The sequence below is a fragment of the Calonectris borealis genome, chromosome 4 (assembly GCF_964195595.1).
Source record: "Calonectris borealis chromosome 4, bCalBor7.hap1.2, whole genome shotgun sequence".
Taxonomy (NCBI): domain Eukaryota; kingdom Metazoa; phylum Chordata; class Aves; order Procellariiformes; family Procellariidae; genus Calonectris; species Calonectris borealis.
In genome coordinates, this window is record NC_134315.1 from 34,229,978 (window position 1) to 34,255,583 (window position 25,606).

At 40.1% G+C, this 25,606-nt stretch overlaps 2 protein-coding genes across 4 annotated transcripts in view; one reads left to right on the top strand and one right to left on the bottom strand.

Annotated features, from left to right (window-relative positions):
* Positions 1–7: 7 nt before the first annotated feature.
* VPS37A (VPS37A subunit of ESCRT-I) lies at positions 8–24,837 on the top strand. 3 transcript variants are annotated; one of them, XM_075149172.1, is made up of 12 exons: positions 8–235; positions 4,189–4,263; positions 5,132–5,246; positions 6,150–6,250; positions 9,514–9,730; positions 10,795–10,865; positions 13,058–13,185; positions 13,273–13,331; positions 13,423–13,491; positions 15,492–15,635; positions 16,369–16,449; positions 24,704–24,837. In XM_075149172.1, the coding sequence occupies exons 1-11, from the start codon at positions 108–110 to the stop codon at positions 16,447–16,449; spliced, it is 1,188 nt and encodes a 395-aa protein (XP_075005273.1). In that variant the 5' UTR covers positions 8–107; the 3' UTR covers positions 24,704–24,837. The 3 variants fall into 3 exon arrangements, with proteins under 3 accessions (XP_075005273.1, XP_075005272.1, XP_075005274.1); XM_075149171.1 differs by lacking the exon at positions 24,704–24,837 and adding an exon at positions 16,660–16,962; XM_075149173.1 differs by lacking the exons at positions 8–235; positions 24,704–24,837 and adding exons at positions 650–668; positions 16,660–16,962.
* The window catches only part of MTMR7 (myotubularin related protein 7), a 29,784-nt gene continuing 28,568 nt past the window's right edge, over positions 24,391–25,606 (bottom strand). Inside the window, exon 13 of the mRNA XM_075149170.1 lies at positions 24,391–25,160. Within this exon, the coding sequence (XP_075005271.1) occupies positions 24,801–25,160 (360 nt within the window). The 3' untranslated portion in view covers positions 24,391–24,800. The remainder of the gene's footprint in view (positions 25,161–25,606) is intronic.

Sequence of the window (25,606 nt, forward strand, 5' to 3'; positions counted from 1 at the left end):
CGGGAGGGGGGCGGTGCCGCCGCGCGCATGCGCGAGGGCGCGAGGCCGGGAGGCCGGGCTGCGGTGCCGCCGGTGCTGCGCGCCCGCCGCGGGCCGCCGCGGGGAGGATGAACTGGCTGTTCCCCCTCGCCAAGGGCGGCGGCTCCTCCTCGCCCGCCGCGCCGCTGCCCGCCCTCACCAGCCTCCAGCAGCAGAAGCAGCGGCAGATCGAGTCCCTGCGCGCCGCCCATGCCTCGTGAGTGGCCGCGGCCGGGGGGGGGACGGGGCCGGCCTGTGTCGCCCGACCCGGGCCCGGCGCCTCTCGGGGCCCCTGCGGGACCGCACCTGGGTAGGGCGTCGTCTGTCCCCACGCGCACACCCAGGGGCGCGATTTGGCCCCGTCCCCTCCCGGTGCGGCCCGGCGGGGTCCCGCCGGCCCTCGGCCGGTCGCGGGGGCGGGTAAACAGGAACCCCGGCCGCCGGCGCGGTAGCCCGGGCCGGCCGAACCCCGGGGTGTGTCGGGGGCGAAGGGCCCCGCCGGGCGGGAGCGGGGGGCGGGGCGCCGGCGCAGCCCCGGGGCCGGGGCGCGGGTGCGCGGCCGGAGGAGGGCGGGGAGCAGGCCGGTGGCGGGGAGAAACCCGTGCGGGCGGCGGGCGGGAGGGAGGTTGCAGTTGGAAACCGAAAGGAAGGTTTGCTGGCGGGGCGGCGGGGGGGCCGTCCCCGCTGGCCGGGGGTTGTCGGGGTGGCTCGGCCGGGTGCAGGTTTTGATGGGTTTTAAAAGTCTGCGAAGAGATACAGATTGCGTGTGTTGGAATAAAGCCCTCTTCCTGGAAAGTGGTTGTAGGACCGTAGTTATTTAAAAGTTTAGAGTAAAACATACAGTATAAAGTTGCTGTGCGTCACAACGGTCTTACCAGCAGTGGCATAGCAGCCCTACTGGCTCTACAAACTGCTTTTCTGATGTGCAGTGCTAACTTGCTAATAGCTGACTGTTCCTTAGTAACTTGTTTTATTTAGATGCTCACCAGAGGCAGGTGTGTTTTTCCTGTTCAACAGCCACGCTTTTTACAGCAAAACACCCCCCTTTATGCTGAGATACTCCAGCTTGTCAGTGTGCTGATCAGTTTTGCCTAAATTTTAGTCTTTTAAAAGTGTTCTTCTTTTAAAAGGAGATCCACATTGCATATATTTCAAGTATATGTTCTGTGAATGTGTAAGCGTTCATCCTTCCTAGCATGTCTGTTGAAGTAAAATGATAGAAGCCTCCAAGCAATCCAGAAAAAGAAAAGGTAGTATTTTCTGTTATGTCAGACTGAGGCTAAGAGTGGAAGAGAAACTGCTTGTATTTCCAAGTTTAATAATTGCAGTTTGCTCACTACCCTAATATTTTCAGTTATCACACAGGAAACATAAGTATGACGGTATTGCTAAGTATTGTTGCTTGCTTAAACTTAAATCTGTCCAGACCAAATTTTGCAAATTTTTTGAAAGATGGTTCACTTTTCTAAGGAGCTGTCTCTTTGAGTACGCAGCAGCTTACCTAACTAGAAGTTTTTGTTGGACTGGCCTTACTTAGCCTTTTATTTGTACCCTTTTTTCTCTACCAGGGAGATGAGCTCACCCCAAGTTAAGTCCTCAAAAAAGATGATCAGTTTTTGTCAAGGTCAGCTTGCTGAACTGGTTTACTACCTATTTGTGCAGGCACCAGTTCAAGTGTATGCAGAGAGGGAATGGACCCTGCAGCCAGGAATGGAGATGAGGTGTCGGGGACGGTAGCTGCTCGAATGTAACTTTTCGGCAATGTAAACTGGCCTGCCTAATCTCTCTTGAGGTTAGATGTAAAAAACAAAAAAAATAGGCAAGTGAAGGAATACATTCCGGCAAACGTACAGTTTTCATAAGGGATACTTCTTACTGAATAAATCTGAATAACTGTGCCTCAGATTCTGTGCTTTTAAAAAGGTATGTGTAGTTGGTGCAAGTTTTCAAAAGTACAAAGTGTTTTTTTGGGCGGGACTGATGTGCTTGCTTATGGACTCCACAGCAGCACAGATCTATAGGGTAGGAATATGCATCAAGCCTTGCAACAGCGTTGTTTCCTAAGCAATGATTAAATAAATGTTATTCTAATGTTGGTTTTGTCTGATAAGTATATTTTGTCATTCATTTATGTGTATATCAGCTGTCCTTTACTGAAATGCTCAAAAGAAAATTCTTGGCATGGTGTAGTTACCTGAGTTAGGTAAGTTTGGTTAGCCTTCGTAGGTAATAAAAGCCCAGGTATATGTTATCTTAATTTCATTAGAGTAGCTAGTCTTTCTTTTCAGGATCCCTCACAGGTTAGGAGCTTGAAATAAAGTTTTTGTGTTTAAAAAACAGTTTTCTTACGTTTGCTGTTGTTCTAGACAAAGTTAAGAATGTGCCATTTTTCCAGTGTACCCATTCCCACTTGGGGAAGGGGCAACTAAGTTTATCCGTTCAAGGTTTTGCTTGAAGGAGGTTATAACAGTTTGGACAGCTCAGTGAGATTCTGCATTTCTCATTTCTCTCTCCCTGTTCTCCTCTTCCTCCTCAGTTCCTATAGGTTGTGCATGTGGGTGGAGCATAATTATATACCCTTCTCAAAAGGATTTTGTAGCAGGCTATTAAAATGCATGACAGATGATTAGAGGAATGTGCGTGAGAGATCCCAGGGAGAATCCTTCACTTAAGAATGAGGAGGTGGTGATTTCGGTGTGTACTAGAGCCCTGAACTCTGATTTGAATCTTCCCGTGCTGAGGATGCCTCGTATTTTCTTCAAACAGCATGTGATTTCAGAGGGAAAGAGCAGATACTGAGTTGCTTGTGAGAGGAATAAGGTCAGGCTGCGGAAAGCAAGGTGCATAGCTAGGTTTGTGTCTTACTCCATTTATTCCTGAAGCTCTGAAAATTAGAGTTTTAGATTCTAAGTACAAATAATGCTTTGGAGGGATATAAAGCACTCCTAGCACTACGCTTAACACATATTTGCAGGTAATGTGTTTTGGGGTTTTTTTGGGGAAGTAATTGTATGAAGTGTACCTGGCAGTGCATGGAGGGGCGTTTCTGAAGTTGGGTACAAAGAGGCTTTCTGGGAACACCCAGCTGCCGTTATTCCCAATTCGAGTTATGTTCCCTCCCTTTGTAAGGGGGGCTTAGAGAGTTGAGGGAGAAGAATATTATTAACAAGGTGCCGGCAGGAAAAATACATGGAAGAGGAATCAGTCTGGTTTTTAAGTTTGTTTTGATTGAGACATTGTAAGATGAAGCTGATTTTCTGCCCTCCTTTCTCTCTCAGTCCCAGCTTAGGTATGTTCATTTTGTCTGGAAATTCTGCTTCTGAGCCAAGTCTTCTACTCCTCCTCCTCCTCTGCATTCTTTGGGATGCCATCTTTCAAAACAGTCTTGCTGTGCATACAAATTGTAGAGTGCTTTGAGTGTTGAAATCAACTTCCTATTAATGCAGCTGATTTAAAGATTTTTCTCAGTGACTTACCTGTTACAGGAGGAGCAAATTTGGATTCAGTCTTACCAGATTTCATAAGATACATGTTTTTTCACTCGATGCTTTCAGGGGGGTCTGTGTCTTAAGTGTCACTGGATTACAGAGCTTTACATTCTTGCAAGTAGCTTTTCTCCAGATAATTCTTGAAAATATCTGTGCAAGTGCATAGAACTTGGTTCATGTGGAAAAAATGACTATTAAATAGTAAGCTAATCTTAAGGAAGGAGGCCTAGTGTAATGTATGTTTTAAATACTGATCTGTAGGCAGTGCTGCAGAGCAATACTTAGTTGTGAACCAGGTGTAACGCCTTGGCACAGGAAATGTTTTGTCAGATAAAAATCAGTATATGATCACTGATGTGGTGTCTTAGTTTAAGCCAGTAAGTGGAGAAAAATAAGTTGAGATTGTTGTCAGATCAGTGGGTATCACAATTTCTCTAACTGTATTTCCATTGCTTGTGGTCATGTATGAGGTTTAAAAGTTAAATCTACTATTTTTTGCTTTAATCTTAATATTCTGCATAGCATTCTGAAGCATATCAACTTATTCCAGCATTTTCAATTTTATTCTTACAAGGCTTTCCAAAACTAAACTAAATACAAAGGTCTGAGGTCATGCATTTTTTTAGACTTTAGGCTGTTATATTGACCATGAATTGGATGCTAACAATATCTTCTTTGACAGCATTGCAGAAATTCAGAAAGATGTGGAATATCGACTGCCATTCACTGTAAACAACTTGACAATTAATATTAACATGTAAGTAGAGTGACATCTCTCTATATGCACATCCTGAAAATTAAAAATGTTCTCAAAAAAAGTAGTAATAGAACATAAATGGCTCCCATCTCATAACTAATTTCAGGAACTATAACCTGGATTTGCATTAATAGTTGTAGTGATATGAGTGGAAGTAGTTCTGTACAAGATGCGGATGCTCAGCTGAAAGCAAAGCTATGTTTTGCTGTGCTCAGCTCCTAAGATACTCGCGTGTTTTTAGTTGAAGTAGGAGAAAACGCTTGAGGGTTTCTGATTACTTTGAATCCCCTACAAGTGAAAATAAACTTAATTAGTAATTTATTAATCTGCTGTAACTCCTACTACTAACTCTTACTCCAATGAAGCTTCTGGATCATAATTTAAGTGATTTGTTGTAACATTTCCTATGAATTTACTTGGGGGGATGCTCTTGCTCTGGCAAATATTGATGGTATTCCATTCACAAGGTTTTTATTACTTTAGCCTGATAACTTGCCTGATATTCTTGCAGGTTACACTGCATTGTCTTTGTAGTAATAACATTTGTATTAGAAAATATTCTCGTTATGCTACAGCTTTTTCTTTTCTTCAATTATGTCCGTGGACATAATTGCTTCATTGTTATACTACAATCTTGCCCAGTAAATGCTTTCTTCAGTTCTGTGGAAGTCTAGTATTCTAATCTGTCTGACTTCTAATTTTGTAACTGAATAATCCTCTTGTGTGCTTCACTCTATTTCTCCATAACGCTTCTCATAGAAAAGTAAGTTTATGTAATTAATAGTACTTTTTCTTTGCATAAGAAGCCTTCTTATGCAAACTTTATCATGGGATGTAGCTGTGGTAATGATTATTCTTGTATTTGCAGCTTGCTTCCACCTCAGTTTCCTCAGGAAAAACCAGTCATCAGTGTTTTCCCACCCGTGAGACATCATTTAATGGACAAGCAGGGAGTATATGTGACCGGTCCATTAATAAGTAATGTATGTATAATTTGTATCTTCATATATATCTACTGCTAATCGCAATTTTATTACATGTCATACTAGATTATTGCTAATACTTCTGGTAGAAAAGACTAGTTCAGATCCTAATCCCTCTCAAACTATATTTTGAGGGATCTGAAAACAAAAAATCAGTAGTCTTCAGTATACTACTATTTATTCTTTTACTGCTGCCATTACTGAGTTCAGTATTCCATGTATCTAAAACTATTTTAAGTTATGATGGCTTAGAAAGTTTCTATCCCTTTTCTTGTTAGTACCAATACCATAGTTCTTGTTTTTCTAAGCTATTCCAAATAAGGGAGAAGGATGCTTTAAGACTGTTCTGTAACATAGTTCTTTCTACCCTAATCCTGTTAGAAAGATGCAAGGGTTTTAGTACCAATATGCAGGATTTTAATATGCTCTCGTGTTTTTTTTCTCCGCCAACAAGGATGTGGTAGTTTTTTTAGGTTGTGGGGTGAGGTTTTGACTTTTTCAGAATGCAATTAATGATGCTTTTTGTCTCAAACTTAAATCTTGATTTCTGCCCCCCCCCCCCCCCCCAATGTAACTTGGTAACTAAGGTGGTAAACATGGGTTTTTTTGGTTGTTCATCAGAAATTTTATACTTGATTGATTCTCCATTGATAATGGAATATACAAAAGACTACTTGTTTCTGTTCAGTTCTGGGTGGCTTTATCACTTTATTTGGAGCTTGTGTAAACTCAGTTTACATTAGCTGATATGTCTCTGAAATAGTTTACAGCACTGCCGTGTGGGTATAATAAATAGTCAAGTTCAGCACGTTTTGGAACTGTTGGATTCCAGGAATAATTTTTCTTCTGTATCTTGCTGCTTTAAATTTTTTGAGGTTTTTTGTTTCGTTTTGTTTTTACCAGTTTACAATGCACTCAGATCTTGGAAAAATTATTCAAAGTTTACTGGATGAGTTTTGGAAGAATCCTCCAGTTCTGGCTCCTAGCTCAACATCATTTCCATAGTAAGTATCTATAAACATGATGAATGGAACTATGTGTATTGACTTATGTTTTTTAAAAAGACATGAAACCAAGTATTAGGAGGGCAGGAACAGGAATAATGTAGTGGGTGTATTGGGAGACATAGATTCCCTGCCCTTGTACAATTTCATGTGCATGCTTGATGGCATGATTGTTTTGAGAAAAAACACTAGATTTCATTGGCTTTACTGTATCAACATGCTGATATAACTTCTGTTTTCTTGAAAAAGAATAAATGTTTACATTATCAGATAAAATCTTGAATTTGCTGTAGATCATGATCTGAGCAGTTGTGTTTCTTCATATTCTGTTCATAATCTCCCTGGTTTAGAGGCAGCTTCTGTTGCACAATTGTGCAACAGAAATTGTGCAATTTAAATAATGGTATTAAATATGCAAAAGTGGTCTGAGACATTACAGCTTTATCAGTACAGCTATGGTTCTCATGGCTGACAATGATACTGGGTTTAGATGCAGCTGCAGTTGTGAATCTAAAAAAAATCATTCATGTTATTTAGAAGTAATTATGTGTGTGTTGCCCAAACTGTTAAATGCTGTACTGTAAATAAGAACTAATGTATGACACAGATGCATTTCTCAGGACTTTTAGATGGAAACAATTTAAATTTATGCTCTCATAAATTTTTGAGAAGTAGTTTTCTTATAATTATGAGTGTGTATTTGGCTGCTCTACAAGGGGAGATGCCTCGCTTGACCTGCTGTTCACGAACAGAGAAGGGCTGGTGGGAGATGTGGTGGTTGGAGGTCGGCTTGGGCTTAGCGACCATGAAATGGTAGAATTCTCGATACTTGGTGAAGTAAAGAGGGGGGCCAGCAAAACCGCTACCATGGACTTCCGGCGGGCGGACTTTGGCCTGCTCAGGACACTGGTCGAGAGGATCCCTTGGGAGACGGTCCTGAAGGGCAAAGGGGTCCAGGAAGGCTGGACGTTCTTCAAGAAGGAAGTCTTAAAGGCGCAGGAGCGGGCTGTCCCCATGTGCCGCAAGAAGTACGGGCGGGGAAGGCGACCGGCCTGGCTGAATGGGGAGCTCTGGCTGGGACTCAGGGAAAAAAGGAGAGTTTATCACTTGTGGAGGAAGGGTCAGGCAACTCAGGAAGAGTACAGGGATCGCGTTAGGTCGTGCAGAGAGGAAATTAGAAAGGCAAAAGCCCAGCTAGAACTCAACCTGGCCACTGTCGTGAGAGGCAACAAAAAATGCTTTTATAAGTATGTTAATGACAAAAGGAGAGCCAAGGAGAATCTCCATCCTCTATTGGATGCGGGGGGGAACGTTGCCACCAAGGATGAGGAAAAGGCTGAGGTACTCAACGCCTTCTTTGCCTCAGTCTTTAGTAGTCAGAATGGTTATCCTCAGGGTACTCAGCCCCCTGAGCTGGAAGACAGGGACGACAAGCAGGATAAACCCCCCATAATTCAAGAGGATGAAGTTAATGACCTGCTATGCCACCTGGATGTTCACAAGTCTATGGGGCCGGATGGGATCCACCCGAGGGTTCTGAGGGAGCTGGCGGAGGAGCTTGCCGAGCCGCTCTCCATCATTTACCAGCAGTCCTGGTTAACTGGGGAAGTCCCGGACGACTGGAGGCTCGCCAATGTGACTCCCATCTACAAGAAGGGCCGGAAGGAGGATCCGGGGAACTACAGGCCGGTCAGCCTGACCTCGGTGCCGGGGAAGATCATGGAGCGGTTGGTTTTGAGGGTGCTCACGAGCCATGTCCGGGGCAACCAGGGGATCAGGCCCAGCCAGCACGGGTTCATGGAAGGCAGGTCCTGCTTGACCAACCTGATCTCCTTCTATGACCAGGTGACCCGCCTAGTGGATGAGGGAAAGGCAGTGGATGTGGTCTACTTGGACTTCAGTAAGGCCTTCGACACTGTCTCCCACAGCATTCTCCTAGAGAAGCTGGCGGCTCACGGCCTAGACAGGTACACTCTTCGCTGGGTAAAAAACTGGCTGGACGGCCGAGCCCAGAGAGTTGTGGTGAACGGAGTTAAATCCAGTTGGCGGCCGGTCACGAGCGGTGTTCCCCAGGGCTCAGTTTTGGGGCCGGTCCTGTTCAATATCTTCATCAATGATCTGGACGAGGGGATCGAGTGCTCCCTCAGTAAGTTTGCAGACGACACCAAGCTGGGCGGGAGTGTTGATCTGCTGGAGGGTAGGAAGGCTCTGCAGAGGGACCTGGACAGGCTGGATCGATGGGCCGAGGCCAACTGTATGAGATTCAACAAGGCCAAGTGCCGGGTCCTGCACTTCGGCCACAACAACCCCAGGCAACGCTACAGGCTTGGGGAAGAGTGGCTGGAAAGCTGCCCAGAGGAAAAGGACCTGGGGGTACTGGTTGACAGCCGGCTGAACATGAGCCGGCAGTGTGCTCAGGTGGCCAAGAAGGCCAACGGCATCCTGGCCTGTATCAGAAATAGTGTGGCCAGCAGGAATAGGGAGGTGATCGTGCCCCTGTACTCGGCACTGGTGAGGCCGCACCTCGAATACTGTGTTCAGTTTTGGGCCCCTCACTACAAGAAGGACATGGAGGTGCTGGAGCGCGTCCAGAGGAGGGCAACGAAGCTGGTGAAGGGCCTGGAGCACAAGTCTTATGAGGAGCGGCTGAGGGAACTGGGGTTGTTTAGCCTGGAGAAGAGGAGGCTGAGGGGAGACCTCATCGCGCTCTACAACTACCTGAAAGGAGGGTGTAGCGAGGTGGGTGTTGGTCTCTTCTCCCAAGTAACTAGCGATAGGACAAGAGGAAATGGCCTCAAGTTGTGCCAAGGGAGGTTTAGATTGAACATTAGGAGAAATTTCTTTACTGAAAGAGTGGTCAGGCCTTGGAACAGGCTGCCCAGGGAAGTGGTGGAGTCACCATCCCTGGAGGTATTTAAAAGACGTGTAGATGAGGCCCTTAGGGACATGGTGTAGTGGGCATGGTGGTGTTGGGTTGACGGTTGGACACGATGATCTTAGAGGTCTTTTCCAACCTGTATGATTCTATGATTCTATGATTCTAATATAGTTTAATGGAGTTGTATATTATGTTGCAGTATAAGACATAAAGTAGACTTACTATGTTGGAAGTAACAGAGAACAGAAAATGCAAATTTTATGGTCTTTCAAAAATTCAGTCTTATACCTTGTATGTGGTCTAGTAATTATAATTCAAATGATAAGAAATGTGCTGTAAGCAGTTAGTTGCTCATGGTCGTGGTTTTTTGTTTGTTTGTTTTTAGCCTTTTCAATAAACCAGCTGGAATGCCTCCTTATGCTCCTCAGGGGTTTCCATTTCTTCCTCCATACCCACCTCAAGAAACAAACAGAACCATGGCAGCCGTGCCTGTTGCTGAATCAGTTTCTACAAGCTACACTACAGACAAGCCTGCTGCTCCCTCTTACGGCTTGATTGCTGATCTGCCACTACCTGTTCCGACAGCAGAAGCAGCGCTTCAGGTCTGTGCGCTGAGTTTTGCTACTTAAGCTATCAGACACTGGGTATAAGTTCCCTCAAGGGCACACAGGGCATTGCCGCAAAACTCAAGGGAACAGTCTGAGTGACTGCACTTCATTGTTTTGCTGGTGTTAGGAAAATGAAACTGTCATTCTGGCTTTGATTAAAAGTTTTTTAAAACAAACTTCAAGTTAGAGCAACAGGTTTGTCTTTCTGAGTTTCAGTGAAACTAGTGTTATGCTAAATATCTTTGAATATACTTTTTTTTTGGAGCTGCACTCCCCCATAGTGCAGCTGTGACTGCTTCTCCAGCCATAGAAAATGAGATCCTTTTCTCTATATAGGATTTCCTGCCCAGAACCTATCAGGTGAGAACGATGTGCAGCCTCAAGCCTTTATGTGTAGAGTATTTATTTCTCGGTTTCATGCTTCAGATAGCTTCTTTTCATGGATCTTGTATGTGTGTACTCACAAACTCCCTCTCACTGATGCACTCTGGACGGATTTTTTTGAATGTCCTCCAAAAACTTTATATCTAAATGTTTAGTCTTTCATCAAATCTTGTCTTCAGAAACAAAAGCTTTCTTCATCTTGGAAAACACTTTTCTGGTTTTGTAGAATTTAAAATTTCTACCTTCTATGAAGACAGTGGTTTTTTTCCTTGTCTAAAAACTTTTTTCCCCAAGGGATTATAGCTTTAAAAACCACATGAGAGAGATCAAAATGTTAATCTCTTTCTCTGTTCTCACTTCCCTGAGTTATACTCCTCCTGTGTTTTTCCTGGGTCATCCACCTGTTGTCAAATGGAGGACATAGCAAGACAGAATTATTTTCCTCCTAAATTGGCTCATCTTTTATGGCATGCCACCCCAAACATCCCCAAGTATTTTGTTGCCATGGTTGAGTTGAGACGTCTTCTGTTCGGAGACTAGTGCTACTGCTTCTTACTGTTTTTCCTACTTTTCTTGTTGCTGGCAAATATTCATCCCCGGTTTTGGATTAATCAGTTAAATATCAAGAAATTGCTCTTCAAAAATCTACTAAGCATTTCTAAACTTCCATTTAGGTTGGCCAGAATGGATTTACTTACAAGATGCCTGATGTTCCTGATACATTTCCAGAACTCTCAGAACTAAGGTAAATTTTCAGAAGGTAGCAAAACTTTCCATAGTCATTAAAAAGCAATTACTGCTGGTCTGTATCTGATTTTTGTCAAAAGTCTGTATGTATCACTGAAAGGTATTTGTAGAAGTTATAATTAGGAGAACTACCACTTACCAAAATTGTAGAGTCAGAAAGTAAGCCAGCCTTGTATTCAAATGTGCTGCTTGATTAGGGTTTTCTCAGCAGGAACAATACTTTAGGATTCAACGCCAGGAAAAAGAGCATTTATTTTTACTTTTCCTAACTCTCAGTGTTCTGCTGTCTTCTGGGGCCTCACAAGGGACTTGATTTCTACTAATACAATAAGCGTAACTTTTGAAGGAGGAAAGGGGACAGGGAAGTGGACTTGAGACTGCTTCACGACTTTGTGAGCAGCTCAGCATGTGCAGGGCTGGGTTAGATAAATCCAGGTGGTAAATGTGCCAGCTGTCCCAGTGTAAATCACTTCCACATCTAAATACCTCATACACGTATTACACTAATATTTTCATCAAAAGCATATCTTGTCAGAATTCAAAAAAATTGTATTCGTTATTGTTCCCAGCAATTTGCTCAGATCTAATGAGACAGCCTCCTTGATCAGTTATCTGGGATTGACTAGATTACAATTTAGCTATTAATTCTGAAGGGGTCTTGGGAGATTGGTTTCTTTCTGATCTCACATCTTTATGGTGGTGTCATAGTTTAGTGATTGAAAACTCTGTCCTTTCAAAAAGGAAAAGACCTTTGGCAAGAAGGACTTTGGGGGGTTTTTTGTTTCCCTTGACACCTTCTTAAGAGCCTGTTTAATTTAGCTAGATCAGCTGTAAATTCTAGCAGCGTCCTTGTTATGTAGCAGAAGGTTAGGGGACTTGGGGGGGAAGTGTAATTTGTTTAAACAAAACGTTCTAATCAAGTTTGGTCCTTCCAAGAAGATCAGATTAAAATTCCATGATTCTTCTGGTGGTAGTTGTGTTTAATCACAAATGGTATTGCTGCTGTTCTGAGTAGCTCTACTGGGTGTAGGTGGCAATGTTTTGGTAGCTTGGGGGCTGCACAGGTGGCCTTTGTGAGAAGGGACCCAGGGGCTGCCCCTGTGCCAGACACAGACGGCTTGGCAGCAGACCCACTGCAGGGTAGCCGAGTCAATCAGTGAAGCAAGTGATGCCTCTATGAAAATACATTTAAAAAAGAGCAAATACTGCAGAGACAGTAGGGATTGAGGGGAGGGTGGAAAAGTGTGAGAATCCTGCAAACACCAAGGTCAGAGAAGGGGGAGGAGGTGCTCCAAGTGCCAGAGCAGATATTCATCTGCAGCCCATGGAAGTTTTGGAAAAGACCACAGTAGAACAGGTATTTCCCTGTAGCCCATGGAGAGGACTGTGCTGGAGCAGATATCCACACTGCAGTCCATGGAGGACCCCACATTGGAGCAGGCGGATATGCCCTGAAGGAAAGTGCAGCCATGGAGAGCCCACTCTAGAGCAGGCTCTCCTGCCAGAAACTGCAGCCTGTGGAGAGGGACCCATGCTGGTGCAGGGGAAGAGTGTGAGGAGGAAGGAGCAGCAGAGACGAACTGTTGTGGACTGACTGCCACATCTGCAATTCCACCCCCCCTGCTCCCCATGCTGCTTGGGGCAGGGGGAGGTAGAGGAATTGGGAATGAAGGAGTGAAATTGAGCCTGGGGAAAAAGGGAGTGAGGTGTTTTAGTTTCTTTCTCACCATCCAACTCTTACTATGATTGGCAATAAATTAAATAAATTTTTCCCAAGTTGAGTGTGTTCTGCCTGTGATCATAATTGATAAGTGATCTCCCTGTCTTTCTCTCGACCCCCTATATCCTGTTGAGGAGGGGGACTGAGAGAGCAGCTGGGTGGGCATCTTGTAACTGGCCAAGATCAACCCACTACAGTAGCATTAAAAAACACTTCATAGGAAGTAAGGCTTGAAATGAGAGATACTTTTTAACACACTGCTTTTTAACACACTGCTTTTTAAGCTCACTGCTGCAGATAGTAGAGCTCACAATCCAGGAGAAAGGGGAAAAATAAGTTGTGGTCAAGTGTCGTGTATCTGTAAAGTCCCAGTAAATGCCTCAAACTTCCGACTTTTGGCAGAAATGAGTAACTCTACACTAAATGTTTGCTGTTAGCTTTAAATCTGCTTTCTTTCTGTTTGAATATAGTATATCGCAGCTGACCAATATGAATGAGCAAGAGGAAGTGTTACTGGAACAGTTTGTGAATCTACCACAACTGAAGCAAGTCATTACTGATAGAGATGAGTTAGTGAAAAGCATTGAAGAGTTGGCAAGTACGATGTCAAAACATTAGCATCTGTGGCTGTGTTCTGCGAACTGAATCCTTTAAAAAAAGTAGTAATAGTGACTTTTTTTTACAGAAAAAAACTTGTTGCTGGAGCCTAGTCTCGAGGCAAAAAGACAGATGGTGTTGGATAAAGTAAGTGAACAATAAAATATTTTTCAGAAATACTAGTTGTAATATTCTGTTTTTTTCTGGGGGAAAACATTCTTTTTCTTCTTCCTTCCAGTATGAGCAACTCACACAGATGAAAGCAGCCTTTGAAAAAAAGATGCAAAGACAGCATGAACTTAGTGAGGTATAATCTCTATATCATATTATCCTTTAAGAGTACTTCAATAAAACTGAAGTTTTGATTTGTATCTTTATCCATAAAGAATATTCTTCTGGTTAAACTCTAATTTTATATGAAATAGATTCACATCAAGTATGAAATGAAATGGGATGAAGTACCAAAGAGTTTGAAAGCAAACCAGTGTTATGATTGCAGTACTGTTTTTTTGGGTTGGTTTTTGTTTTTTTAATGCTAGAATAGAAGCAAAGTTGGAAGAAGGGAGTGTGGTGAGCATTTAGAGCTGTTCTTAAGTACAATCCTGGGTCAAACCAGTTTTAAGAATAGAATGATTTTTAAAGAGGGCTTGTTTAATTAATGGTACCCATTCAACATAATGAGCTTGTAAAACTGTACCAGATGAAAATGATTAAAACCATTGCTTTAGAAACTTAAATTCTGTGATTTATTGGGTACGCTTACCCTGGGCAAGATGTTATATATGCTGTCAAACTTCGCACATTCTAAAGCGCAAATAAGGTAAAGTCATTACTTCAGAAAGCAGTTTGGGGAAGGAGAGTAGTTGCTTAGTATGTTTACCAGGTTATGTGTTAAAAGATGTAACTTCCAATAAAACAATTTCTGCACTGAAATCTTCAGTATTTGCAAGACTTGTCACCTGAGAATACAACAGTCCATCAAAATAGCCTGCATAGTACCCAAATTTCAAAATGCTCAAAAAGTAACAAAATACGAAATAGCAAGCAAAAAGTTACGTGACAGTAAACTGAATAATTTCATTGGTGATCTAAATGAATTAAATGTTTCCTCACTTGAAAATCAGAAAAGTCTGATTCCTAATGCCTCCTTTCTGTGTGATGTAAATTGGCTTTAAAGTGAGCGGAGGTAGTTGGCATTGAGAAACTTTCTGTTTCTGTAAGAAACCACTTAACAACAGGACATAATACCCCACTGCTATATTACCTTTTCTTTTTTTTAAGTTAGATTTGCTGATTCAATTTAATGATGGTTAGGAGGCTGAGAGTTGGGGAGTTGCAGCTGGATTTCTGTGCTTTTTTTCCACATACGCTGTATCTTCATATATTGATGTTCACTGTGCACTACCTGGTATCTCCTGTTATTTCTCCTTCAAAGTTCCAGACAAGTCTTTTTACTTGTACTGTGGGTGAATTTTAGTCATCTTTTATTACAGCAAACTCTCCTTATTTTGCACAAGATTAATTTAAAAGGAAATTTCTGATTACATTACAGTTTTACAGTACGTAAGTAAAATATTTTTCATGGGGTACATGAAGGGTAGTCCAAGCACCTGAAATCTATAAGTATCTTAATTTTGCAGTTCTAGCTCTGTACAGACTCCTACTGAAGATATGAATCACATTCTGATTAACTGTCCAAACATATTAGAGGAAAAATAATGCAATTATACGCAATAAGCAGAAATAAAGTTTGAGGTTTATAAGAACAGAAGAATGAGTATACTGGTTTAGATTAGCAGCCCATCTACTTCTTGAGTAGGTGCTTTTTCCTTTCCTGTCTTCCTCTCCACAGTCATTTCAAGGGTATTTAAAAGCTGAACAGTAAGGGCTTTTTTACCTTGTTATACTTCTCAGGTTCACTACTGACTTTGAGTTTCAAAAGTAGACCCTATTTATTGAAGATGCTTGAAACATTTGTTCTGCTCAGAAATCATGCACTCGAGAATCTGTCAGATTTCCAAGTTGGATGCTTTCTACAGTGTAGGGTAAAAGTTGAAAAGCTTTATACATTTGTGAGAATGATTGTGAATCAAGACCTAAACTAGCAACGCTTTTCTTACATTGAGTCCTTTCTAGTTTAACAAGCTATGCTGTTTCTTGGAGATGAAGCTTCATCTGGTCACTTAGGCTTTTATGTAATAACAGCGCTCTATTCACATATCCCATATTTATATAGTCATTCATCTTTCTTCTTGGAAATGTTTTGATGGACAGTTTAATATTACATAGGAGTTTTTATTTTCTTAGAGTTGCAGTCCAAGTGCTCTGCAAGCCAGACTTAAAGTAGCTGCTCATGAAGCTGAAGAGGAATCTGACACTATTGCAGAAGACTTCTTGGAAGGCAAAACAGAAATAGATGACTTTCTTAGTAGTTTCATGGAAAAGAGAACGGTATGTAATATACAAGTCATTCTAATCTGATAGATATACAACACATAGTGAATAAATTTAAGACTTAGAGTTTGAGCAGTCCTGTGATACAGAACAGTGTTTTAGTAAGCTCCAACAAAAGAAAAATGTATCCCTAAGTGTCTTCAGTCTATTTAAAATATAATCTGCATTCTGAAGGCACATACTTTTAAGGCAGGAGTGCAAAGGTCTCCTGCATTAGACCCTAGTCTTGTGTTGTTACAGACATTTTTGTGCCACTTTCTTGTATATCCTATATAGATATAGGGAAGATAGCCACATGGACAATTTTAAATTTGGTAAATAGACATAGAATGACATGTTGTATTAAGCAACCTTAATGTTTAATTTATTAAACTTCTTAAATTAATTATTCTGTTAATGGCTATCACCAAATAAGTAACTGAGGTTCAAAAACCACCATTCTTGCTCATGCTGTGACAGAGCAACCTACCAGGTAGTGTGCCTTTAAAGATGGCTAATAAATGCATTTAATAACATAGGAAACAATTCTCTTCTCTTGTAAGTGGTTGTGGATGGAATAATGTTATAAGTATAGACAGTTGTTCAGCTTGAAGCTTAGAAGGGAAGTGGTTCACAGGGTTTTCCTTTTTTAAAGAGCCTGCAAAGTATCTAAATCATTAAAGAGAAACTGTCGTATGCATTATAAAAAACTTCCTTTCAGAATTCACTCTTCCTATGTCTTGTTTTGTAGCTCTGCCACTGTAGACGAGCCAAAGAGGAAAAACTTCAACAGGCAATAGCAATGCACAGCCAATTTCATGCTCCGCTATAGGTAAACTGCTGTTTTAATATTTGTGGTGCATTTTTTTTTTCCTTACAATTTACCTCATTGTCACACACTTACAAATTGCTAACTGCAAATGGATTTGTTACAATGCTTAGTGTTCTAACAGTGCTTTCTGTGGAAATCAAGTATGTGCTGCATCTTTTCTTAGTTGTATTTAAAACATAACTTTCTAATTATGGAAATTTGTCTTTACAGACTTCCTGCAAACTACACCTGCCAAGAGAATGAGTGAAAAACCCAATAAAGCACACTTTTTAATAACTATTATTTGCAAATAAGCATTTCATCTTATGTGGTTGTATTTATAGAAGAGATTGTATAGAGTTGGGATGGTTTTTATACAAATTCGAATGTTTCTTTATATTCTCATTGTACTCAAGAATCCTTCTATTGCAATCTTTGCACTAATTCCTTGTATTTATTGTTGATAGTTCTTATTATATTTAAGTTCCTGCTGCTATACTTCATTCTTCAGAGATTAAATATCTAAACACGTAATTTTGACTAGCTTTTTACATTTTTATAAAAACATAATTCATATCTTTTGTATTTTGAACTTTAAACATAGTTTTGGCTTGATCTCTGGAAGAGTTTGAGATAAATGGTGATAGGGCTTTGGAAACCGAAGAAGTTCATAATTTGAGATTGTCAGTGGATTCACAAGCTGTCTTTTCTTGAAGCCAAAATGTTTAAGAACAAGTTTTTTACTTGTAAGTAATAATACAAAACTAAGTATAGCCTGTATTGTGTTTTGGCTAAGTAGATTTGGATTAAACAAAGGATATGTTGGAACAAAATTATATTGGAGTCAAAATAGAATAAATGATCTCTGTGTAGATTTGGTCATGTTGCTCAGTAGCACCAATGCACTTGATTTCAGGAGTGGCTTGGTACCTACCACTGTAATTAAACACAATTTTCAGCTAACAATTTCATTTTCATATTTGTTTTTACTTAAATGAAAAATAATCAGGCCACCTCCCAGTTTCTGTTTTATGCAATATGAATATGTTCATCATCTGAGGAACTCAAAAGCACTTTACAAAAACTAGTTCTGAAGTTCTTTGTGAAGTAGCAGTTATTTTTTCCTAATTTTAAGGAACAAAGAAACTAATTTGGCTGGAGTTGCATAGTGTGTTATGTTAAGGCCGGTGATAGAATTTGGAAGCGAGACATAATTCTGCCCTTTAATCACTGAATCTTGCCTCTGGTGAGCTGACTTTTTTTAGGATGGGAGTACATCTGGTGAGAATGGATAGGACCAAGTGCACTATTCTGTAGGAGAAAAATACAACCCCTAAATACATGCATGTATGTTCTCTCTTGCTCGTGCAAAAAGACACATTCTTTTTCTTGTCAGTGTATTAGGTTTTCATGGAGACAGTCAAGTTCCAGAAGAACAGAAGGAATTGTACAGTTCTGAGAGATAAATAAGATAAAGCACTGATTAAGTAATCTGTCAGGAATCCTGCTTCTTTCTTGTCAGGAAGCAGTCTGGAGATAAACCTCTTAGCCAAGACACTGCCTCTGTGTTACCTAGATAGGGTCACAGAACGTCACAGATTCAAGTCTCAAACTAAAGCACATCAGTCCGAGCGTGTTCTTTTCTGTATCACTAATCTTCACTCAGTCCTAAACTCGATGCTCTTCTAGCAAAATGCAATAAGGTTTTTCTTCTGAATTGGAGAAAAGTGAGTAAATTTGGAGTTATGAAAATCACGTAAGTGCAAGAAGTCTGTCCCACAGGCTAGTGAATCTTCAAATGGGGCTTTAGTCTCAGCCCTGTCATACTTTACAGTACTGTGGTTGTCTGTCTTAAGCTACTGCCTTTCAGGGCGAGCAAACTATTCACTGGTATTTGATGGGATTTTTCTTTGTAAAGCTGGTCCAAATTCTGAGATTAGATGTCCCAAGCAAATAGAACTATATTCCAAATCAAAGAAGATACTTAGGTGCCTGAAAAAATAAACAGGTTGTAGTGCCATGGTTAAGCAATAATTTTAGAGTACCTTCTTGCAAAAACATATTTCTACTGACTGTGCATAATACTCCTCGTGTATTGACATAGCACTTCTGCTAATATGCTAACTAAAGCCCTAATTAAAAATGAGATCACGTAGGTTTCCAAGTGGTTCTGGACTTGGGTGACTGAGTAGTGTGATTTCTGCAGCTCTGGAGAAGAGTTAGATTTAAGCCGTTAGTGTTACCTTCTTGGCAAATTCTGTCTATTTTTGTCCCGAGTGAACACGTTTTTTTGGATCTTTTTCTGAGTATCTAGCTAACGAGCTTAAAGACTAGATACACAATCCTGTACAGGGCTGCTTTTTTGTTGTTGTTTCTTCCTCGTAAGCAGAGAAAAGAACAGATGACTAAACACCCGGTGTTCTTCTTGAGTTGGACTAGTATCTTCTTTATACATTTTATAATGGCACGGAATGACAGACTTCTATTCTTGTCTGCCTCCTCCTGTTGAATGTGATGTGGTGCTCTACTGTGATTGAACTCTAACCAGGTCACCTTCAGGGGATTTGCTTTCCAAACTAGTCAAGTTCTGAACACTTCAGCTTTTCCTCTTATGTTACTTTTGTGAGCAAATTTACAAATTCAGGACTGCTCCATGGAATCCTGATGATAATGGAGGAGAGTCTAGAAGAAAATGTCACTGTTTAATGCAAGTTCTTAGTACAATGTTTCTTGTTCATATGGAATAAGAAAGTTTAAGGTCTTCTCTTTTCTCCCTTTCTCTCTCTCTCATATCGTCGTTCCTATTCTTAGAATTTTTCTCCCCTATTTTTTAGCCCCTTCTGCAGTCACAAACCCATCCTCTAGAAAAGAAGCACAGAAGTCTCTGTATTCAACAATGGTGTGCTGGGTTAGCTACAGGCATCCTGTCACAGGCAGGAATGGCCAGCCTGTTTCTGGCCCTTAAAGGACAAACCAACCTGCTGCTGCTTTGGTTTTTTTTCTTTTCTTTTAGTCCTACACTGGTTGTGCCAATGCGAACTTTTTTCCTTATAGGTAATCTTCATACTTTCACCAGACAGCTTAGTAGAACACTGGTAACACTCTGTCAGAGTTAGGTTTTTTGGCTTCTAGCACACTGGTAGTTCACTGTTAAGCGCATTCCTTACCTTATTTTGCCGAAATGTGGCATGTAGGTGAAATCCAGCTTTAAGCAATTCCCAATGAAGTGTAAGAGAATGGCAGCTGCCGTTCGATGCCTATTCTAAAATCTTTTGAAATGTGTCAAGTGAAGTCTTAAGCAATCTGGAATAATAGGCTATGTACAGTGACTTGTTTCTGGAGATCCTTGCACTGGGTCATGCTCATGGTGAGGTGTTCTGCCAAGTGGAAAAGTGAAATAAATGAGCAAGAAATACAAGAGTAAGGAGGTGGCTTGTCTCTGGTCTTGCAGTAGTTTGGGGTGAGAGTGAGGGTGCATTCTGTATTGTAACTGCTAATTGAGTCTGGGTTTTGCCTAATTTTAACATCTGATCTTACTGCTAAATGTTTTCTGTAGCTGAATTTAGGCCTTTTGTTTCTCCCTGAGTCACTTAAATCCAGAACAGAATTCTCCGTATAGCAATTGTAACTAATGCTATTGCAGACCAGAGAAATTTTAAAATATAAGTCTGAAATTAAGTAGGTTTCATTTTAGGGTGATCCTGTATACAACTGGTATTAATGGTACATTCTGCTGAAGCTTATAGAAGAAAGTTTTTCTAGATTTCACAGTGTATTTGACATGCTAACCTTTCTGAAAGACACAGATTGTCAGGTAAATACAGCTATGCTAGCCACCACTACAAGCAAGAGACTATAATTAAGTTAGTTCTAAGCAGTATCTAATGATCTACTGTAGTTCTGTTGTTTGCTCTATACATACTCCTGCAGGTTTGCCACTTTGGACCTTGACCAAATGCAGAAGTTAGAAATCTTTTAGTCTTGTTTCTGTCCAAGTTCTTACTACTCCTTTCAAAGACTAGGATGAATCTTTCTAAAAGAGGGATTTAAGAGACCTTCAGGTAAAACTGAATTAAAACTCTGGCAACAAAGTTAAGTCAGTTATCACAGCCTTATTGTGTACATTATTCTGAACAGTAAATACTGTAACATGTTAAACTTACAAATAAAGGCTTTGGGATTTTTAATGTATCATGTAATTGTCTAACTTACAGATAGTTGGGCGTTGCAGGACTTGTTGGGTGGATACAGAATTGTGTTGGAAACATGCAGTAATCTATTCAAGGACAAACTTTTAATCTTTGTGTTTAGTGATTTGAGCTTTTCCTGTTTAACCCTTTCAACAGCAGTAATTCCTGGAGCCACCTTCACTAAAATGGGCTTTGAAAACCCATATTGCATCTCTGCCTACTGCTTTTGTAAATGCCTTGTTTTGGTCAGATACCTGTAGAGATCAAATTTATATGTAGTAATAAGCTACAAAGAAAGCTTGTGTATTAATAATAAGGGAATACCTTAACATAAAGCGCTGTGTTCTTTAGTCTTTGGAAACAGAATAAATTAATCTAACCTTGGCAACCAGCAGACTTAAAAATGAGTTCTTGCCTGAGTTCAGTCACAGCGATTCTGGTGGACCTATAAGGTTTCATCAGCTTCTTTCCAGAATGATTTATAATAAAAGACCACTGCATTTTATTTTAAGATTTAACATTTGATTTGGTTTGCTGATTCCAGGTGCTTTACTGGCAATTTAAATAATATAAGTAAAGTTGAATGCTTATTTTACCTTTCCTTCTCATCGCCCCACTCTCTGGCAATGTTTCTGGCCTCTCTGAGTTTGGGGTTTGCTGTATGCTTGGCCCTAGATCTTTGGCAGATTTTTCACTAGCCTTAGTACTGTGAGAAGCTGACCTACTTTTAACTTACCCCACCACACGTTCCTCCTTCCCAAATGAATTGTCAGTGACTTACCTGTCCTTGGAGGATTTTTCAGTCACCGTGGTGTTTATCTGTCTCTGCACTACAGAGTGCAGCCAACCTACAAGCTACACTCAACCTTCAGCCTACACGCAGAAGCAGCCCATTGCTTCGACTATGACGTTCGAGGACTCTGTGGGCAGATCAGGGCAGCATCCACATAAAAACATCAACTTAGCTGGTCAACAGTGACAAAATGCTTATCTTCATTGCAAATACTACTTCCTTGTTGTGCTAGGTTTTAATTGTTATTATTTCGTGTCATCGAACATCTTTCATGCTATATAAACTGGTGCTCTGGCTTGCCCCTGTCTTCAAAGAATGTGTTTGCCTGCCTTACTGCTAATTTTACAAAGAGCTTTCCTTCCCTCCCTCCCTCCTTTTACTTATTTTTTTTCTTTTTCTCTCCTTACTTTTAATGATATCCTTTGGTTTCAGTTGTGTCCTCCAACTTTTTAATTGTATTTCTCAGCTTTTCAGAATCCATTACCAGTTTACCACGTCTGTCTATGTCTTGTATAGAGCTACCAATAAAAGCAGCTAGTGAATACATTTTCTTTCTGTTCTTTAGATGGTGATCTTTTGTAGAGAAAACTTCAGCTGTTTGATCCTGTTGCCTTCAGTGTCCTTTAGATGCACGTTTTCGTACTAAAGAACAGCCTGAACTTAGTGAGGATAAAATTACACCATAGAAATCTGTAACGCTCTTCTAATCCTTTCTTTCCAGCAGTTTAGTTACGTTCCTCTGTGTTCTATTTCAAATTGGGCTTATGCCAAATTTGCAAGGATTTGCAGCAGAGGGGAGATCCCCACAAGGCTACAAGAAATCAATGTAGTTCATAGTGTGGTTTTCTCATCCTTTTTCTTTTGCATTCCCTGAGAAAAAAATAATACAGGGGTGTAACATGCTCCCATATAATTAACTCAATTGACAGAAGCCTCAGTTTTTTTAGTTATCAGTTGTAGATTCCTCCACAGCTTAAACTACTGTATTCAAGTATCGAAGTAGGGAAGATCAAAAATCCCTTGATCTCGGTGACAAAGTGGCTCTTGAGTAAGTGAAGAATTATATTACAAAAATTGGGAAAGCAAACCTTTGTTTCATTCACTGGTGTGAAATAACGTAACACTAAATGACCTAAGTGTTTATTTGAAAGTGTTTCTCAGCAGGCTAATAATGCCACAAATACATACACTACAATGAAAACAGTAGTAGCTAATGCAAAATTCCAAGGACTGAAAGACACATCACAGAGGGCTGCTAAGTAAAGGCTTAATATAAAATGTTAATATGTTAATATTTTAGTTGTAAAGCTAGTTACAAGGAGTTGCATAAGCGACATGAAGACAGTGCTTTGAATCTGCATATGTTGTTGTTTCTGCATTTATTTCTAGACATGTCTAATAGGACACAATACCATCATACACAATTTTACATTTTAAAGATGTGCAATAATACTGCCTATTGTCAAACTAATTTTTAGGCAGAATATTTGTGTGTTTTGTTTTCATTGCTGACTTTACAGCATGTTTCTTTAATTTGAGAAAACCCATAAATTTTACAGGCTATGTTCAAAATATGAAACATTTTTAAAAGTGCAATTAAAATCAGGGCTTTCATTTATTAAAAATTCATAAAGATTAAAAAACAGAAGGCTAGATTCTCAACAGAGTATAAATTATAGCTGTATTTATTTCAATTGAGCTACAGTGATTTATCAAATTGAGGATCTGGCCTTTCCAGTGTAACATTAAGATAAATCTTGCTGTTAGGAATTGAATTATTTGTTCAAAGACAGTAGCTCCCTTAAGAGGATATTAATATTACTGAAGTTTACCTACTCATTTTTAATAACATAAGTTCATAGAAGAGAATGAAAAGCCATTCCGTAAAAGCAGACTGAATAATAAAATCTAAAGCTTCTAAATTGAGGTATATTTATATAATTTAATTCTGCCTGTACGTCTGTATTTGAAGTAGTAGTATGAAATGCAATCAAAGTAAACTTACATTACTACCACTTTGCTTTACTAGAGTTCAATACCACATTGTCTCCAAGCAGGTAAGAGCAGCCATATGAATTATATTTTTAACTGCTTGCTTTAATTAAAAAACAAAACAAAACAAAACAAAACTTGGAAGAATTACATACTGATATGGAAGCCTTTTTAGTGAGTTTCAAAACATCCCAAATTTTAAACATTTTTCAGTGGTTTACTTCTGTACCTATGATTATGAAAGCTATTACTCCTACTCTTAAAAACTATGAAAATTCTTAGAGAGAAAATTCTTAGGAGATTAAACTTTCTGTTATGGTGAATCAGCCTTTTTCTTAAATTAGCACTGCCGTGCTCCGTTCAGGTTGGCAAACACTAAGGGAAATTTTATGTGAGGATAAAAAAAAGCCCTTGGTTGTGGTTAGTTTATTTTGAACCATAAAATTTGGAAGAAATACTCTTTATAACAGTTTCTTTATGGGCATAACCTTCCTTCAATTCTGAATTTGGAGTGATGCTTTCATAAGTGATTTTTGTAAGTGATTTTGGATTCCCTATTCTCTTTATTGTATATGTACCTCACTCCCACTCAAATAAAACATTTTCAAGTAGGAATCAAAATAGGCTGGAGAATTTGGAGTCTTACTACCTTTAAAATTTTACCTTTATATTTTACGTAGGCAGTTTGGAACAAGGGTAAGATATAAACAATCAAACTTGAGAACAAAACTTAAAGAGTTGAGTACAAACGGGATGCATTCACATGCAGCAGCAGCAGCTGCTTACTAAAGGATATTTTTGCAGGATCAAAGCTGTCCCCTAAGCAAGCATGTCCATTTGTTAGTTTTACTTTGCCCTAAAGGATTCTAGTAGGAGAATACGCAAAATAATTGTTGGAATTCAAAATTTTACACCTCCCGTGAAAAAAAAGTGAAGAATATACACAATATGTCTAAAGGCAAAAGAAGTCTACAAAAATAAGTTCGACTGATTTACCAGTAAGGCTAACACTAATGAATCTTCAACCTTGTCTTTATATGTAAGAGAGTACTTTGGAATTTCACATCTTTGGAGAAGAACTATTATTTTGTACAATAAATAATTATGGAAATGTACAAAGTAAGGAATAATTATGTACAGCATTGATAAAGTTAAAACAAATACCACATTGGCTTAACTAAATATAGCAGCAGATATTACCTTTCTTTAGCATTATGTCTTAAAACTAATAATGGCTTGTTCTGCTTAGATCTTTACTTACACAATTGCACAGTTCCCTTTCTTTGGATTATTTCTTTAGGCCACAGACCACTGCCATTCTTCATCTGATGAAAAGATGTCATTCCAGACTATGAAAGACTCAACTTCATCTGGATCCTTGCTGTTGTGAAGGTGTTTCAGACTGCCAGAAATACAGCCTCATCTGAATCCTTGCCACTGTCTTCACTAGGCAAGCAGCCACCCCCACTTGGGGACCTACAGCTTAAGTCCTCCACACCAGACTCCTGATCACTGTTGGCCGAGAGGTCAGGATCAGAGCTTTTCAGGTTGTCCTGTGTCAAAATCAGGGCTGAATCTTCCTCATCCCCTTGTGAAGGGCTCCGGGATGGGAATGATTTCAGATCGTTGCTATACTCCTGGGGAGTGTTAGCTAAGCTGTTGTTGGAAGTAGAAAGCCCTAACTGTTTGCTTCGGTCTTGTTGCTTACTCTTGACTTTATTATCATTTAATTGTGATTTCTGAAGGTTCGCCAGCCTCTGAAATACAGGAAACAGTATATATTATATGGGTACATTTAGGGCCCAGTGATCCTCTTACATGTCTTTGCCTTTTTTAAAAAAAATAAATAAACTGAGTTCAGAGCCTAACCCAATTGGCACCCTTTAAAACTGCCTATTTGCATTTATGGAGTATGAGAAGTGCACAGTTTATCACAAACTAATACTGAATTACAGCATCTTTCTGAGTTATAATTCCTTTCGAGTTACAGAAAGATACAAAATTTCCTTCAGGAGTAGTACTTGTGTACCAACACAGGTGAAATTTTATCCCTAAAGGAAAAAAGTCCACTGTTGTGTCTTAAGTGCAAACCATTCGTAGTAATTTATGTGAGAACTAAGATGACGGCTGAACATCCTCATGCCGGAAAAGGCTGTAGGATGTAGGGGATTGTGCAGTGTATGGAGTTGGGTTTCATTTACCA

Excerpts from the sequence above, each read along its gene's own strand:
- VPS37A (XM_075149172.1), top strand. The coding sequence starts at position 108 with ATGAACTGGCTGTTCCCCCTCGCCAAGGGCGGCGGCTCCTCCTCGCCC. Across the intron at positions 9,731-10,794 it reads CAGCAGAAGCAGCGCTTCAG|GTTGGCCAGAATGGATTTAC; the intron begins GTCTGTGCGCTG and ends ACTTCCATTTAG. Across the intron at positions 13,186-13,272 it reads AAGCATTGAAGAGTTGGCAA|AAAAAAACTTGTTGCTGGAG; the intron begins GTACGATGTCAA and ends TTTTTTTTACAG.